Source organism: Phyllostomus discolor, chromosome 6 (assembly GCF_004126475.2).
Source record: "Phyllostomus discolor isolate MPI-MPIP mPhyDis1 chromosome 6, mPhyDis1.pri.v3, whole genome shotgun sequence".
Classification (NCBI taxonomy): domain Eukaryota; kingdom Metazoa; phylum Chordata; class Mammalia; order Chiroptera; family Phyllostomidae; genus Phyllostomus; species Phyllostomus discolor.
The window spans coordinates 18,308,292-18,322,903 of NC_040908.2; the positions used below are offsets into that span (position 1 = coordinate 18,308,292).

Consider the following 14,612-nt stretch of genomic DNA (forward strand, 5'->3'; position numbering starts at 1 on the left):
CATGTATTATATGTACAGAAGTAAATGACATATATATGTGGGTATTAATTAATTGGTATCGTCATGTAAGAGGAATTCATGTCTATTTAGTTCCTGAAGTGTGTTCCAGATCTTTGTCATGGTGAAAAAGAGGAAACTCCACAGCTGATCATTGTTTTTAGATAAATATTCCAGTTTTACATTTCTCTCTTTCTTTTTCTTTTTTATTTTTATTTTTAGATTTATTTATTTATTTTTAGAGAGAGGGGAAGGGAGGGAGAAAGAGAGGGAGAGAAACATCAATGTGTGGTTGCCTCTTGTTTGCCCCCAACTGGGGACCTGGCCTGTAACACAGGCATGTGCCTTGAGTGGAAATTGAACTGGTGACCCTTTGGTTCTCAGGCTGGCACTCAATCTACTGAGCCACACCAGCCAGGGCCAGTTTTATATTTCTTTATGAATTTGTCCCTTTATTCTTTTCCTAAATAGACGTTGACTTTGATGTGAATTGATTTGAGAAGTTTGTATAATGGTCATAAATGAGAAAAAGATCATTGTACTCTTCCAGTTGCAGCAAAGTTCAGATTGAGTGAATTCTTCCTGATTGATTGATTGATTGATTGTCTGATATGACAGCTTCTTGTTTAGACTAAAAGCCCAGAGCTGCCTCCTCCAAGAAGTCTTGGAATATAATAAAGTGACTAGGTCAACTTACATAGTCCTCAAGAAATAAATAAAAAAAAAAGATTTTCTTTTTAGAGAGTTGGGAAGGGAGCGGGAGAGAGTGGTAGAGAAACATTAGTGTGTGAGAGAAACATGGACTAGTTGCCTCTCCCACACCCCCAACCAGGGACCTGGCCTGTAACCCAGGGATGTACCCTGACAGGGAATCGAACCGGTGACCATTTGGTTCTCAGGCTGGTGCTCAGTCCACCTAGCCACACCAGCCAGGGCTGAATTCTTTATAGAAACTTAATGCAGCAAATCTTCTTGTGGACTATGAGTACATACATTGGCTGTTTCAGTTGACCAATATTAGTAATGCTACATAATGCCCTATCTTATGTCCAAGTTTTGCTGTTTTTTACCAAAACATTTTTCTATAATTAATGAGTGGATTTATATTAAGATAAAAAATAATTCTGCTATTTTTAAGATACTCTGTGTTTTCCAAACTTTTACATTTATCTCCCTGGTTTTCATGGTGAATGCTTAAAGATAGTTTTTTTTTTCCCTAGCAGAAAATTTATCCTAGTCTGTATTTTAATAATTTTAGGCTTTTTAATGAGAGGCAGTATATGAGATCAGCTTGTTTGGCTGGAGCCAAACAACTTGTAAGTAAGTCTATAAAGTGAGGATAATATTAGCATCTACCTCAGAAGGCGGCTGTGAGAATTAAAATGAGTTAATACATTAAAGAATGTCAAAGAGTGTCTGATATATTTAGTATGTGCTCTATAGGTGCTTATATTTTATTATTTTTTAGTCTTGTGAAGCAGTGGCTATTCATAAGTTTGCTGAATGTAGTAGATATTTTTGCTACAAATATTCTATTAAAATTGCAGTATTTTCTTCCCGGTTCCCATTTATATGGGAATGTGCTGACTGAAATATAATAATTAGATGTAATTATAAGATGTAATTATAAGATGATACAATGTTTTTGTATCATCAGAGACGTGTAAACTATGTAAGTTAATTGATTTTGAATTTGAAATTGTTAAAAGAGGAAAGTGATTTGAAGAGCTAGTTGATTGGTATTTATTCACACATTTATTGACCATGTGCTAGCCACAGGGGCACAAAGTAAGGCAACATTTTGGCCTTTGAATGCATGCTTGGTGATGATTTTAGGTAAACCATCTTAACATAATGTCATAAGGTCTGTAATATAGATATGTGTACTGCTGTGGTGAATACAAAGGGTAGGGAGTTTCTTCAGCCTGAGGGAAATAGAGAAGGTTTCCCAGAGGTTGCCTTTATGATCAGTTTTGAAAGATAAGATAATGGGAGGGAATGTTGGAAACATAATCATCTTAAGCTAAGGTATTCACACTTGCTTGTGCAGAGACATGTTGATTTTTAAAAACATGGTGAATTCAAGGATCAGAAGTTTTTGGGAGAGAGGGGTTGGGGTTCAGGTTATGTATAGGAATGGTTCGAGTTGAAGCTGAGAGATAGGCAAGGACTAGATCATAATATGTTTTGCTAAGAAGTTTGGACTCCATGTGAATGGTAGGGAACCACTGTAGGTTATAACATGATCAAATTTATTTTTAGTAAGAGTTGAATCTAATGCCCAGGTGTGAGGAGTGAAGAGAGCATCATTAAGTTAGTTTGAGAGGCAGGAAAAACATAGTTTGGTGAGTGTTTGGATGAGAGAGATTGACAAGATGAAATTATTCATACTTAGGTTCCTACTTTGAGTAGGAATGATGTTTATTAACCTGAATAAGCAATACAGTGGTTCTTCTTATCCATGTTTGTGTTTTCCACGGTTTCTTCATAATGCTTCATAATTTCTTCAAAATATTAAATGCAAAGTTGCAGAAATAAAGAATTGACAATTTTTAAAATGTGTCCTGTTCTGAGTAGTGTGATGAAATCTTAAGCTGTCTACCTCCTTCTTTCCCTCCTTCTTTCCTTCTTTGTCCCACATATTGAGCTGTATATGCTACCCACCCATTAGTTACTTAGTAGCTGTCTGGTTTATCAGACCCACTGTCATGGTATTGTAGTTCTTGTGTTAAGTAACCCTTATTTTACTTAATAATGGCTCCAAAGCACAAGAGTAGCAGTGCTGGCAATTTAGATATGCCAAAGAAAATCTGTAAAGTGCTTTCTTGAAGTGGAAAGGTGAAAATTCTTGACTTAAGGAAAGAAATAATCGAATGCTATGTATGATAGGAAAGATCTGTGATAAGAACAAATATATCTGAAATTGTGTAGAAGGAAAAAGAAATTTGTGTTAGTTTGCTGAGATACACATTCACATAACTTTTATTACAATGTGTTACTATAATTGTTCTATCTTATTATCAGTTACCGTTGCTGATTTCTTCCTGTGCCTAATTTATAAATTACACTTTATCACAGGTATGTATGCATAGGCAAAAAGCAGTCCATATAAGGTTAGGTACTATTCCTGCTTTCAGGCATCCATTGGGGGTCGTGGAATGTATTTTCATGTGTAAGAGGGGACTACTATACAAGAAGGTATGGAAAAGGCTGGGAGCAAGAGGGAGATCATGATTTCAATTGCATTAATTTTGAGATCCTTGAAGAATATCCACGTAGAGATATCCAGAAGGCATTTGGGAATTCAGGGCTGAAGCTTGAAGATTTGGGAATAACAGATTTGGAAGGCATTGGCATTTATAGGGAAAGCCTAGTCTAGTGGTTAAGGATATTGGTTGGCTCTGGAGCCATACTGAGTTCCGGTCTGTGATTCACCACTGAGTAGCTGTGTCCTTAGGCAAGATGCTTAACTCTCTCTGCACTTCATAATTAATACCTAACTCATTGAGTTATTGGAAAGATTAAGTAAACTGATATATGTAGACATTCCTTGAACCACCCACCAAAGCACTCAACAAATGTCACTTTTAATTACATAGTTTAGTTCATAAAGTGTCATTTGAGGTAATAAGATCAATTTGAAATCTACTCCTCCCCCAAATTCAGAAAGCTTTCTGTAAGAAGTGACCCCTCAGCTGAGACTTGAAAGAAAAGGAGTTAAGTCAGATGGCAGGAACTGCATGAGCAAGAGTAGAGATGTGATGCTGGTAATACTTGTTACAAGAAGTTTGGTAAGAGTGTGAGGTGTGAAGGAAGGAGTGATGAGATAGCCTGAGGAGCTTGGAGTTGGCTCCCCTGGGCTGTAGTTCCCATATTTTTAAGTAGTAAAAGAACCACCAGTCTAAGGTAAAAAAAATCTAGGACCCTACTATGACAGGAGCTACATTTTTAGTATCAGTTAGCACTGCAACTCCCTTCTAGCTGGCTTTGCGTTTAGATTTTTATGGACACAAGCCAGTTAACAGTATTCATCTGTCCTCTAACTTCAAAAATGTTGTTGCCATCATCCCACTTGTTTTTTTTTTTTTGTCATTGTGGACTTGGTTAATGCCTTCTTTATTTTTTATTTTTTCACTGCCTTTGCAGTGGGAGCTTGAGAGGAAGCAGATATATAAATGTTTGTGTATTGTTGTACTATATCTTTGTTGCTTAACTGGCAGTTTGCAGTTGTAGCTGCACTTAAGTTGTTGAGCATTTGCTACTCTGAGCTTAGGAATGTGGCTATAACTGTAGCCAGACAGTAACAAGAATAGGTTTCTATAATGTAGTATGAAAGAACAGTGGGGAGGTGGGTGGGAGGTACCACTCTAATATGTACATCTTACTGCTCATAACTTTGGGAAGACACTTCTCTGACATACCATTTTTAAATGGGCTAGTAATTCTTGCCAGACAGACTACTTTATTATCTGATGAGATAATATATGGAGAAATACTTCGTAAACTGTAGAACTTAAGAAATGTGAGGTATACAAAAAAATTAAGATAAACTCCTTGGATATAGAAGAGGAGGTAAGAGAGGCACAAATGATAAATAGAAGGAAGTACAGAGAGGAGATAATAAATGTACACATAACAAAAAGAGTAAAGCAATTGCTGTGTACAACAGTTTGTGACAAGGGCTGTGCTCCTAAAAAGAAGTAGTGTGATCTAGTTGGAGTGGGTTAAATCAGATGGGTTTTGGAGGAGATAAATATTATGCTTACTTTTTCGAGGAAATGCTAAAACTGTTAGAGTGAGGCAGATAGGAATGCCTTCTCTGAGATTTACTGTGGGCACCAAGAATTTAAATCTTTGTGATTTGTTTGTCTGCTTTTACTTTGATTTATGAAGTGGTAGAGAGAGAAGTAAGACTGGGGAGCTGGCACAGGGCAGTAGTGGTTCTCAGCCTTGGTTGCTCATTAGAATCATCAGGGGAGCGTTTAAAAAATATTGTTTGGGCCCGAAGTAGTCTGACTTAAGTGTTCTGGAGTGAAGCCCAGGCCTACTTTCTTTTTTTAAAGTGTGCCAGGTGATTCTAGTGTGCAGCTAAGTTTAATGGTTCAAACTTTAACTAGGACCTTAGACAAGCACGTTTATTTGATATGCCTGCGATAAATGAGACAGGTTTCATTTGAACTGAATTATAATAACTATTTTGTCTTAAACTTTTTTTTTTTTTGGAAAAAAGCCCTCCTGTTTGTCTGCTAATGAAACCTATCTCATTGTATTTTAAATTGTATTTAGTGAATATATGATGAAATAATGCTTCTAAGAGCAGGGATATATCAAGGGATATATCAACAATTTCTGTTGCTTTCTAGTTTTTCCTTTCCTACTATAAATCAGTTTTGGTTGACTTTTTTTTTTTTTAAAGCCACTGACAGCTCTGATACTTTAGCACTGAAATGCTGCTAGAGCCTAGGATAGTGACCTTGTCCTGGGGGCAGGAGGACATGAGGGAAGAAATGGGCTAGGGAAGGCAGGAGATGGCTGGGGTTATCTGTGCCAGATCACTAGTTTCATACCTAACATGTCTTAGTTACAGATGTTATGTTAGAAAAAATGTGAGAATACTGCATTTTGTCAGATTGCAGTTTAGTTTTAATATGTTAAAAAATTCTTTAGAACTTATAGAAAATAATTCATTTATTCAAAAACATTTATTTTGTGTCAAGCAGTGGCGATATAGCAGTTAACAAAGTCCTTGCTTTCCTAGAACTCATGGTTTAGTGGGAAGAGATGCTTTACACGCGCGCACATACACACACACACACACACACACACAATGTCAGGTGATAAATATTTTAAGAAATTAGAGCTGGTTGAAATGGTGGTGGGTAAACTGGTGCTTTGTGGTCTGCCAAGTCTCTGTGAGGTGGCATTTGATTGAGGAAAGATCCCAGTGATGTCAGAGAGTAGCAAAGCAGATCTCCAGGGGAAGTTTCTGTTGGCCTGTCTGTTCCTGTAGTATGCAAAACAGCTGGGTAAATTTTCATCATATTTGGATGGAATTTGACTTTGACTGAGTTAGAATGTAGGCTATGTGAGGAATACTTCTGTATCTTTTAGAGAACCTCTTTGATGCTTAGGTAGGTGTTGGTTCACCTCTCAAATAGTGCTATGCCTGCATTACATTTTATTCATTTATTACCCTTCATGGCCCTAGCCACTGAACTTTCCCAAACTTAGTTTGCTTTACACCAAGATCTGTTCTACAGGAATACTCATTTTAGCATTGAATAATATGGTGCACTAACAAGTTTTGTGAAATGATTTTATTTTTGGTTACTTTGTATTTTATTTTAAATCATTGTGTTAAAGAGTTTTTAAAAAAGATTGGTTGATTGATTGATTGGGACAGAAGGGAGGGAAAGAGAGGAGGAGAGAAACATCAATGTGTGACAGAAGCATCAGTGTGTGGTTCCCTCTTGCGCACCCCCAGCTGGGGACCTGGCCTGTAACCCAGGCGTGTACCCTGATTGGGAATCCAATCAGCAACCTTTTGGTCCATAGGCTGGTGGTCAATGCACTTGAGTCACACTAGCAAGGGCTATTTTTATTTTTTTAATTGTTCTATATTTATATTGTATCCTCACTGGAGGATTGCTTTTATTGTTTTTATTGCTTTTCTTTTTAGAGAGAGAAAGGGAGAGAGGAAGGAAGAGAGGGAAACACTGATGTGATTGAGAGCATCAGTTGCCTCCTGTGTGTACAGGAGTGTGATTGCACACAGCCAACCCGGGAATCAACCTGCAACCTCAGTATGTGTCCTGACCAGGAAGGGAACCTGCAGCCTTTAGGTTGTGGAACGAAGCTCCAGCCAACTGAGCCACACCAGCCAGGGCATTTTCATTGTATTTTAAAAGCTTCAAAAAACATGAACATTAAATTTGCAGCCTCAATTGACTTTGCATGCAGTATGTGTTGGTATAGTATTTTAAGCATTGAAATCTGATGTTATCTTGGTGGAAATGAAATTTTAGGTGTTATGTCAGTTTGCAGAGTTAATGTATTTTCTGTTGATGTTTTTGCAACTTTTGTAGGAATGCATATGGATAGTGCATTTATAAAGACTTGACTTTCTTAAAGTGGGTATTAGACATAACTGACTTTAAAAACCAGTTTCCTTCCACTGAAAACAAATGTTTATCCTCACTGGAGGACATGGTTATTGATTTTAAAGAAAAGGAGAGGGAGGGGAAGACAGAGGGAGAGAAATATGAATGTGAGAGAAAAACGTCCATCATTTGCCTCTCTTCCTGAAGAGGGACCAAACTGAAACCTAGGCATGTGCCCTGACCCGGGAATGAGCCCTGCGACCTTTCTGTTTGCGAGAGGACTCTCCAGCCAACTGAGTCACACCAGCCCAGGGCAAAATACAGAGCAGTTCAAATCCCTGAAAAAGTTCCCCTGCAGTGTCCTTTTGTAGTCATCACAGTCACTGACCTTTGGCAGTCCTTCGTTTGCTCTTCATGTTTAGACTAGTTTTCTCTTATCTAGAATGTCATAAATGGAATCCTCCATCTGGTATGTAACATTTAGAAAAATAATTTTATTTTTAAATTACGGTTGATGCATAATATATTAGTTTCAGGTGTACAACCTAGTGGTTAGGCATATATAACTTAAAATACAAAGTGATATTCTGTTAAATCTAGTACCCATTTGACACTATACATAGTTATTGCTGTATTACTGACTATACTAGTTAATAATACGAGTACTCACTATACTGAGTACAGCATACTGAACTTTACGTCCTATGACTATTCTGTAACTGCTGATTTGTACTTAATCCCTTTACATTTTTCACCCATTCGCTCAAAACTCTTTTATCTGGCAACTGTCAAAATATTCTCTGTATATATGAGTCTGTTTCTCCTCTGCCTGTTCATTTATTTTGTGTTTTAGATTCCACATATAAGAAAGTCTCTGGCATTTGTCTTTCTCTGTCTGATTTATTTCACTCAGATTAGACGTACTCTCTAGGTCTATGCACGTGGTTGCAGATGACAAGATTATATTCGTTTTTTTTATCTCTGAGTCATATTCCATTGTATAATGTACCACTTCTTTATCCATTCATCTGTTGATGGACACTTAGGTTGCTTTCATATCTTGGTTATTGTAAATAATGTTGCAGTGAACACGTGGATGATAGGCTTTTCAGTTTAGTGTTTTGAGTTTCTTTGGGTAAATACTGAGAATTGCTGGAATAGCTGTGTCCTTCTTCTGGTGTCTTGTTATAGCCTTTGTTTTAAGGTCTGTTTCGCCTGGTATAATAAGTATTGCTAACCCAGACTTTTTTTGTGTTACCATTTTCATGAAATATCTTTTTTCATCTCTTTCCTTTCAGTCTGTGTGTCTTTCCATATGAAGTGAGTTTCTTGTAGACAGCACATGTAAGGGTTTTATCTTTTTTCCCATTCAACCACCCTGTGTTTTTTGATTGGAGCATTTAATCCATTTGCATTTAAAGTAATTGATATATAATGTATTTATTGCCATTTTATTTGTATTTTTGTTCCTTTTTTTCCTTCTAAAGAAGTCCCTTTAACATTTCTTGTAATATGGTTTGGTGGTGAGGACTCCTTTAGCTTTTTCTTGTCTGGGAAGGACTTTATCTGCCTTTCCATTCTAAATGATAGCTTTGCTGGGTAGAGTAATGTTGGATGTAGGTCTTTGCCTTTCATCACTTGAATACTTCTTGCCAGTCCCTTCTTGCCTGCATGGTTTCTTTTGAGAAATCAGCTGACAGCCTTATGGGAACTCCTTTGTAGGTAACTCCTTTTCTCTTGCTGCTTTTAAGATTCTCTCTTTATCTTTAATCTTTGGCATTTTAATTATCATGTGTCTTGGCGTGGTCCTCCTTGGGTCATCTTGTTTGGGACTCTCTGTGCTTCCTGGACTTTTATGTTTATTTCCTTCACCAGGTTAGGGAAGTATTCCATCATTATTTATTCAAATAGGCTTTTAATTCCTTGCTCTCTCTCTTCATGATGGGAATGTTGGTGCACTTGAAGTTTTCCAGAGGCTTCTGCAGTCCTCCTTCTTTTATCTTTTTGCTGTTCTGACTGGGTGTTTTCTGCTTCCTTATCTTCCAAATCTCTGATTTGATTCTCTGCTTCATCTTTTTTATTGTTGATTCCCTGTAATGTTTTCTTCATTTTAGTTACTGTATTCTTCATTGAAGACTGGTTCTATTTTTTTTTAAATCCATTTTTATGTTTTCTGTTTCTTTGTTGAAATTCTCACTAAGGTCATCTGCTCTTCCCCTAAGTTCAGTGGGGATCCTTGTAACCAGTGGTTTGAACTCTGTATCTGATAGATTGCTTGTCTCTGTTTTATTAAGTCTTTTTTTCTGGAGTTTTTTTCTCCTTTTTCATTTGGGAGATGTTTCTTTGTCTCCCCATGTTGGCTGCCTTTCTGCATTTGTTTCTTTGTATTAGGTAGAGCTACTATATCTCTTGTCTTGGCAGAGTGGTCTGATATAGTAGCTTTCTTGTAGGGCCCATTGGCGCAACCTTCCTGGTGTTCCAAGCTGGGCACTCAGGATGTGCTCCCCATGTGGATTATGTGCACCCCGCTTTTGTAGTTGAGTCTTGATTGCTGTTGGCACATCAGCTGGAGGATTCACCTCTAGGCTGATTGGCTGGGGGACTTGCTGCAACTACAGTGGAGATCTGCTGTGCAGGAGCTGTCCCCATGGAGCAGGACTCCCTTTATTATTGGTGGGAAATGAGTTCTTGTGGTGTCACAAGGAAAAGAATTTCCTGAGACTCACACAGGAGGATGGGGCTCTGTGGTATGGTTTGTTGAGGATGTAAAATAAAGGGGGTTCCCTTTCTGACTCTGCAGTGTCCTATCTCTGTTTGTCTCGTCATGGAAAATGACCAGTCTTGCCTTTAGTAAAGCCAGAGCAAAAGCCAGTACCCAGAGTTTCTGCTCTATATTGCAGTTCAGTCCAGTTCAGTTCAGTATCCAACTGGCGTAGCCTGTTTTTCCAGCTGTAGTCTGTTGCTGTGCTGCGGTATGCAGGCTCCCTCCTGAAGCCTGTCCCTGTGGCTGCTAGGGCCACATGACCATGGAAAGAATAGTTGCAGGCACCCTACAAGTATGGGTCACTTGGGTGACAGAGAGAGAAAGAGCACACAGATGTGGTGTGCATGTGCACACATACACGCATGCACGAGGTTCCCCTGGGATTTTATTAACTTGGATTGGGGACGGACCAGGTACTTTCAAAATGGCCAATCAACTTCCCAGGCTTTCGCCAGCTTTGAATGGGTCTACACTCCCTAGTTAGACTGACAGGCCTGTGTGATCTTTTTCCTCATTCTGTGCCCCCAACAATCTGGTCCAGGGGTGGGGGAACAGAGAAGTATTATTTCCTTTGTTGGAGCAATGCTGTAATTCCCTGGGGTGGGAAGCTGTAATCTCCTGGCTAGTTAGGAGACTCATGCTTGCCATTTTATTAAGCTCAGTGTCTAGTTCCCTTTGTTCCCCGTTTCTAGCTAAATACCAGTGGTAACACCTTCAGTGGGGTTCTGGTACCCAATGAGTTTACCCCTTGAGTGTGTCAGTTGTAGAAGTGCTTTTGCCTAGTCTGAAGCTGTTCACCATGTGTGATGGCTCTGTGGCCTCTGGGGAGATGTGGGCCAATATCAGCTGCTTCCTGTGCCTTCCCTGCAGCCACCTGGCATGAACAACAGAGTAATTTGAAGAAAGCTAGAACAATGGCCTCTGGCAGCACTTTTTTTCTGGGAGAAAGATGCCCTCTAACTCTTGCATCAGAGTTCTTCCCAGTATGTCCCTGGTGCCTTTTGAGCTGCTGTTCCAGCACTGGCCCTCAAAGTAAGTGAATGGAGTAAGTCTGTGTGCGGACCCTTATGAGGAATGCATGAAACTCCATTGCCCTCCATCTTACTCAGCCACAATTCCTGCTGGTTTTCACAGCCAGAAGTTATGGGGATTTCTCTTCCTGGCACTGGAACCTTGGGCTGGGGGGCCTAAAAGGGGGTTGGGACCCCTCACTCCTCAGGGGGACATCTGTAGCAGAGACACACCCCCAGTTTTTTACCACTGGCTCATGTTGGTATAGGACCACCCTGTTCCACATCTCTGCTTTTGCCAGTCTCAATATGACTTCTTTATATCCTTAGTTATAGGACTTCTTTTGAGCTACATTTCAAATGGCTCTGACTGATGGGTCTGTAGTTTAATTGTAACTTTGATGTGATTGTGGGAGCCTGCGAGTACCCCATTTACTTATGCTGCCATCTTGAGTGGAATGGTAGGTCACTTTTTGATATTGACTTCTTGCACTTAGCACAATTCCTTTGAGATTCAGTCAGGTTATTACATGTATAAATAGTTCATTCCTTTTTATTGTGCGGTAGTATTCTGTATCACCATTTGTTTAGCTGGCCCCTCTTTTTAATTTTTTAAAGATTGTATTTATTTTTGGAGAGGGGGACAGAGGGGAGAAAGAGTGGGAGAGAAAAAACATCAATGTGAGAGGGAAACATTGATCAGTTGCCTCTTGTACATGCAGACACAAAATTGGGTATGTACCCAATTTGTTGTTCCACTTATTTACGTATTTATCGGTTGACTTGTATGTGCACTGACCGGAGACTGAACCTGCAGCCTTGGTGCATCAGGACAATGCTCTAACCAATTGAACCACTTGTCCAGGGCTCTCATTTTCTTAAATAGCAAGCTTAGGTTATTTATTTGAGGCCGCCTTCTCTGCTCACATAAGCATTTAATTCCTGTAAATTTCACTCTAAGCATTGCTTTAGTTAGATATGACAAATTCTGATGTTATATTTTCATTTTTGATTAATTAAACATTTTCTTAATTACCTGAGACCTGTTCATTGACGTATGGGTTTTTTAGAAGTATGTGATTAAATTTCAAGTATTTAGAGGTTTCCTCTTATAATTTTGTTACTGATTTAAATCTCTATGGTCAGATAACATACTTTTAATTTCACTACTTTTATTTTTGTTAAGATCTGTTTTATGACCCCAGGATATGATCTGTCTTAATGATTGTTCTGTGAGCATTTGAGAAGAATGTGTATCATACTGTTGATAGGTGGAATATTTTATGAACGTCATTGGTTGTTGGCATCCAGTTTCTCTCTGTCTTTGCCAGTTTTCTAGTTGTATCGATTACTGAAAGGGGAATGTTGAAGTCTTCAGCCGTAATTATGGATGCCTACTTCTGATTGTAGTTGTTAATTTTTGCGGTGCGTATTTTGAAGTTCTATTAGGTGTATAGATTGGGTTGGCCCAAAAGTTGGTAAGATGGCTCTAGCAGCACTTAGTTGTCTTTAACTTCATTTGGATGGAACAATTCTGTTAGATTGTATTATGATAGCTGTCATATATCTGCATGCATTAAAAAAAAAACTTACCAAAATTGGTGAATTTTTGTGCAGCCATTTTAATATTGAAGGTGGAAGAAAATCTGCAACATTTTTGGCACATTATACTTTACTATTCCAAGGAAGGTAAAAACGCAACTGAAAAAATTGGCTTGTGAAGTTTCATGCTGGGGATTCCTTGCTGCACGATGCTCTATGGTTGGGTAGACCAGTTGAAATTGATAGCAATCAAATTGAGACATTTAATTGAGAACAATCAACATTATACCACACGGGAGATAGTCAACATACTAAAAATATCCAAATCACGTTATCCAGTAACATTATTGGTGAAAATAAAAATGTTATTGAAAACCTAAACCATGGAAAAACCTAAAAGAACTTTTTGGCCAACCCAGTACTTACCAGTACCCAATACATACTGTGGGATAGTGATAAAAAAGGAATGGAATAATGATACACGAGATCTCTCCGGAAAAAGCCCAGCCATTGTTAGTATAACGAGAATAGTTTGCATGATATCGATGTAACCTGGCAGCCAAGGAAAGTGGACTGAGTTATCTGGGTGATTTGATGTTTTTCGAAAAAACTCTGCAGGAGATGTGATGTGTGAGCAGGCGTGTTGTCGTGACGAAGCTGCTTAATCACTAGTTACCCGTAGCTGTGGCCTTCTGAATCATCTGAATAGTTTCTGCAGAGGAATGTTCAAGCTTAATGCAAAATTCGATGCAGATTCATCCCTCTACTCACTCAGTCATTTTGACGGGATGGCCACACAGTACACATGCTCACTCCATGGCGCCTACTGCTGCTACTGATTAGTATAATGAAATTGTCATTGTTCACACATGCACATTCCAGTCCACTCTCATTGGCTGCCAGCTTATATTGGTGTTGTGCAAACCATTCTGGTTATATTAACAGTGGCTGGACTTTTTCTGGAGAGACCTCGTATTTTAAAGAACTGAGGTGAAGAATCATTGTTTATATTTACTGAGATATTTACTTTTTCTGTTGCTCTTGCCTCATTCTTGATACTCTGAGTTTACTTCTAAAATCATTTCCTTTCTGTTTGATGAGCTTCCTCTTGTAGTCTTTTTGAGTAGCTTTTCTGGCAAAAAATTTCTTTTATATTCCTCCATCTGAGAATGTCTTTAATTCACCTTCATTTCTGAAGGATATTTTTGTTAGATACAGAATTTTTTTCAGTACTTAAAAAAATGGTCCACTTCCTAATGAACCTCATGGTTTTTAATGATAAATGTGTTTTTATGGTAATTACTACTTCCTCATAAGTAATACCTGCTTTTCACCGTTGTTTTCAAGAGTTTTCTTAGTTTTCAGCAGTTTATTGTGTCTGGCTGTGAATTTTTAACCTTCTATTTTGGTAAAGTTTCCCCTGCCCAGAGAGAATATCCACATTGTTACCTAGTGTCAATCAGGGGTCTGCAAACTGTGGCCTGCCACCACCTCCTGTGACTTTCAGCCTGTCTCCAGTTTCTGTAACTAAAGTATTATTGGAACATGTCTACACCCATGTATTTACATATTGTTATGACTGCTTTTGTGGTTTAGTGGCAGAGCTGAGTAATTGTGAGAGATTATGTCTCTTGAAGTTTAAAATATTTACTGTTTTACTCTTTTCACAAGAAGTTTCCTGATGTCTAGTGTAGGTGGAAGGACATTTGAATTTTTTCTTTTGAAATTTCTGGCTTCAAAATCTTTTTTAGTTTATCCATGTAGATTTAATAGTCTTTTTACAAATATCTTCCATACAAAATTATAACAAGGTATGGTATGTAGTATAGGGTGTGTACAAGAATGTTTTCCCCCTACTTAAAAACCCCAAATAAATTTGGGCAACTTTTTTTTTGAAGATAAAACAAAACATAGTTTACCTTTCTTTGAGAAATTCATTGTAACCTCATAAGGCAAATGAAATAAGTTACTGTTAAATAACTGGTTTATGCTAAAATGGAATTTAATTTTTAAAAAGCTAGGCATGGGAAATTTAAATTAAGTATAGGTTATAAATTGTTTATTAATGTTATTCATAACATTAAAATGTATTGACTGCTGAAGAGTAGTGCTATTAAAACTGTGAACCAAAGCAATGTAAATAAAAGTATAACTTAAGATACCATATTGTACAGGAGTTTGAAAAGATGTTTTATTACT

At 38.0% G+C, this 14,612-nt stretch overlaps 1 protein-coding gene across 12 annotated transcripts in view; it reads left to right on the forward strand.

The window, feature by feature from the left end:
* BIRC6 (baculoviral IAP repeat containing 6) overlaps positions 1-14,612 on the forward strand; it is a 197,421-nt gene that overhangs the window by 6,763 nt on the left and 176,046 nt on the right. The window contains exon 1 of one of the 12 annotated variants that reach the window (XM_036027824.1): positions 7,360-7,566. The exons of the other annotated variants lie outside the window; for them this stretch is intronic. Within the exon in view, the coding sequence (XP_035883717.1) occupies positions 7,512-7,566 (55 nt within the window). The 5' untranslated portion in view covers positions 7,360-7,511. Of the gene's footprint in view, positions 1-7,359; positions 7,567-14,612 lie in introns of those variants that run through there. 12 annotated transcript variants of the gene reach the window in all.